General features: G+C 31.5%; 1 protein-coding gene across 1 annotated transcript in view; it reads right to left on the reverse strand.

Moving 5' to 3' along the window:
* Positions 1 to 2,424, reverse strand: part of LOC108572539 — a 3,425-nt gene extending 1,001 nt beyond the window's left edge. The window contains exons 1-5 of the mRNA XM_017934791.1: positions 2,302 to 2,424; positions 1,296 to 1,780; positions 631 to 1,093; positions 277 to 434; positions 1 to 144 (exon numbers count right to left, since the gene is read on the reverse strand). The exon at positions 1 to 144 is cut by the window's left edge and continues 15 nt beyond it. Coding sequence (XP_017790280.1) covers positions 1 to 144; positions 277 to 434; positions 631 to 1,093; positions 1,296 to 1,749 — 1,219 coding nt within the window. The 5' untranslated portion in view covers positions 1,750 to 1,780; positions 2,302 to 2,424. The remainder of the gene's footprint in view (positions 145 to 276; positions 435 to 630; positions 1,094 to 1,295; positions 1,781 to 2,301) is intronic.
* Between the last annotated feature and the right edge of the window lie 124 nt (positions 2,425 to 2,548).

The following is a 2,548-nucleotide window of genomic DNA, read 5'->3' on the forward strand; positions in this document are numbered from 1 at the left end:
CTCTAGGTTTTTCAGACAGGCCAGCTTCAACATCAATTGCTCTTTTTAAAATATTTTCTGTACGTAACAATTCTATTTTGGTTAGTTGAAATTTGTTTTTATCAATTTTGTTCAAATTTAAATTTGTTAATATACAATCAAAATCTGAAATTTCAAAAGAAAATAATACACATATGTGCTTCACACTGTATACAGTAACAAAATTATAATGTATTATTAGCCAAATGTACTTGAAATTTAATATCTATTATTAACGGCAATTTGATATAAGATTACCTATGTAATCATAAAAATCTGGTGAATATATTTCCCCATTGTTTTTGTCTTGAGAAAGCCAACGTATACGAATTCGCCTGCTCGATTTATATATATTTTGCATTGCTTGACACACATAGAAGCTTCCTTCCGCATTTCTCACAGCCAAAAATTCATTTCTAATAATGAATATCAATAAAAGTTAGTGCATGTGATAGCATTATTAATTTTGTTTACATTTATACTTATATTCAAAAACCACATAAAACACCATATTTGCAAATGAAAGTTTATGTAGAGTTCAAACTTTTTATTATTATTCATCATTACATTATATTTTACATTTTTGAAAAATGTTGTATTAATTATACTTACTTATAGAATACTATAAGTTTGTCATCTGAAGCTTTTGATGGTGGAGGCTTATTTAAATTTTTTACAAGTAGTGCAATTTCTGGCAATGGACTCTGATAAGGCTGTGTTTGAATACGATTTCTTTTTGGCTTACTTGCTCCATCTGGAGTTGTAGGTGTTCCTTTTAAATCTTTTAATTCTCTAGATTTTCTTTTATTTGCTTTTGGTGAACCAGTGACCTTTGTTTCAACCTTTGGTGGATTAATTGTTTGTGGTATTGCAGAACTGTCTGCAGCAAGTTTTATGCTTTGAACTGTGGTTTTTGACTTTTGACTATCAGCTTTTACCGATATATCTTCTGGTTTGTGAGGAATTAACTTTGTTTGTAAATTTGTATTAATTGGAATTCCATCGGATTCTTTGGAACCATTATTTACAGGGGTCTTCTTTTCTTCAACTTTATTTTGTAGTTGTGGACATAATGCTAAAGTAACATATATTCTCAGATATAAATACATATATTATGTTCATATTTACATGCATTGCAATGTTAATAAATTCAACATATTTTAAGTGTATATACAATGTTGAATTATTATATCCATTGGTATACATGTAAAAACATTCATGATATGAAATTAACTGAACAATGAAATTAATACAACATTTATTATGATTTTACTAACCAGGAAAATCTAAATTAATAGATGTCATCTCTTGTTCTGTTTGAACTTCTCTCTGTAATTCCTGTGTAGGATTATCTGGACTTAAATTATTATTTCTGTTAGATTCGCTCTGCTTCATAGTAGCAGACATAGTTTGTTCTGTTTCTGTTTTCATAATTTCTACTCCATTAGGAATTAATTTATCCAAGTCTGGTTCCTTTTCAGAATTACTGCTTACATAAGGTGGTGTCTGATACACAGAAGGTCTATGATCTTGAACTAAGCTCAAAGGCTGACTGGGTGGTTGTAGCGTGACATAACTTAATCCAGTTCCTGGTAAAGGCTTCATAGATCCAGGTTCTGATCCTGATACGACTTTTTGTGCCATTGCATTCATAGGAAGAATAGAATGACTGGTAGAAGTTGGGGAGGTACCTACTCCAGGTATTGTTGATTTTAAGGCCGACGCACTCATTTTTCACTGACTAAACACGTCTTTCTAAATGCTTATAAAAAACCAGCAACGATTAAGTGCACGTACATTACACAGATATCATACATTTAGAAGATGTAAACGTATATGCAAGTAACTTTTTTAAAACTATTGATTTATAATTAACTTTTATTAGCAACTTTCGTTTTGCTAGCAACATTCCTCAAAACAATAAAGATTACCAAGATTCTACAAAACAATGCATTCTATTTTAGTAATAGAAACAGTATTTTACTTTCCACAGTTTGGTTATTGAAATCAATGTAATAACAAACAGACAAAATAAAGTGAATTCATATAAAGATTTTAAAAAAGCAGAAAAAACAGGGCTATAAAAAAGTAGCATTGTATGAGCTACGAAGAAAACGAGGGAGAATCTCAGAAAGAGCACTGGCACAGAGGGTGGCCGAAGAGGGAGGGGGTAATTAGAGGAGTAAACATAAACACGAAGGAAACTTTCGATGGCTTTAAACCTTGTAAATACTTGGAGAATCCACGCGATATTTTCAATCGTAAAGATTAACGTTAAATTACCTAGACGTTATCAAGTCCTGAATATGGATATATATTCCTTTGCTAAACTTCCACGAATAGTTGACCACTGCGCGTTAACACACGGTTAACTCATTTTCCCACACACTTTTCTTGACGCGTGAACGCTTTTTCTCAGCTAACATTTCATTCAGCATACGCGTAGCATAGTCGATTTATCAAAGATATCCACTTAACTTACCGAATTCTACAAAACAAAACGATAAAGGCTTGCGCGCTATAGAAAGCC

The sequence above is a fragment of the Habropoda laboriosa genome, unplaced genomic scaffold (assembly GCF_001263275.1).
Source record: "Habropoda laboriosa isolate 0110345459 unplaced genomic scaffold, ASM126327v1 scaffold129, whole genome shotgun sequence".
NCBI lineage: Eukaryota > Metazoa > Arthropoda > Insecta > Hymenoptera > Apidae > Habropoda > Habropoda laboriosa.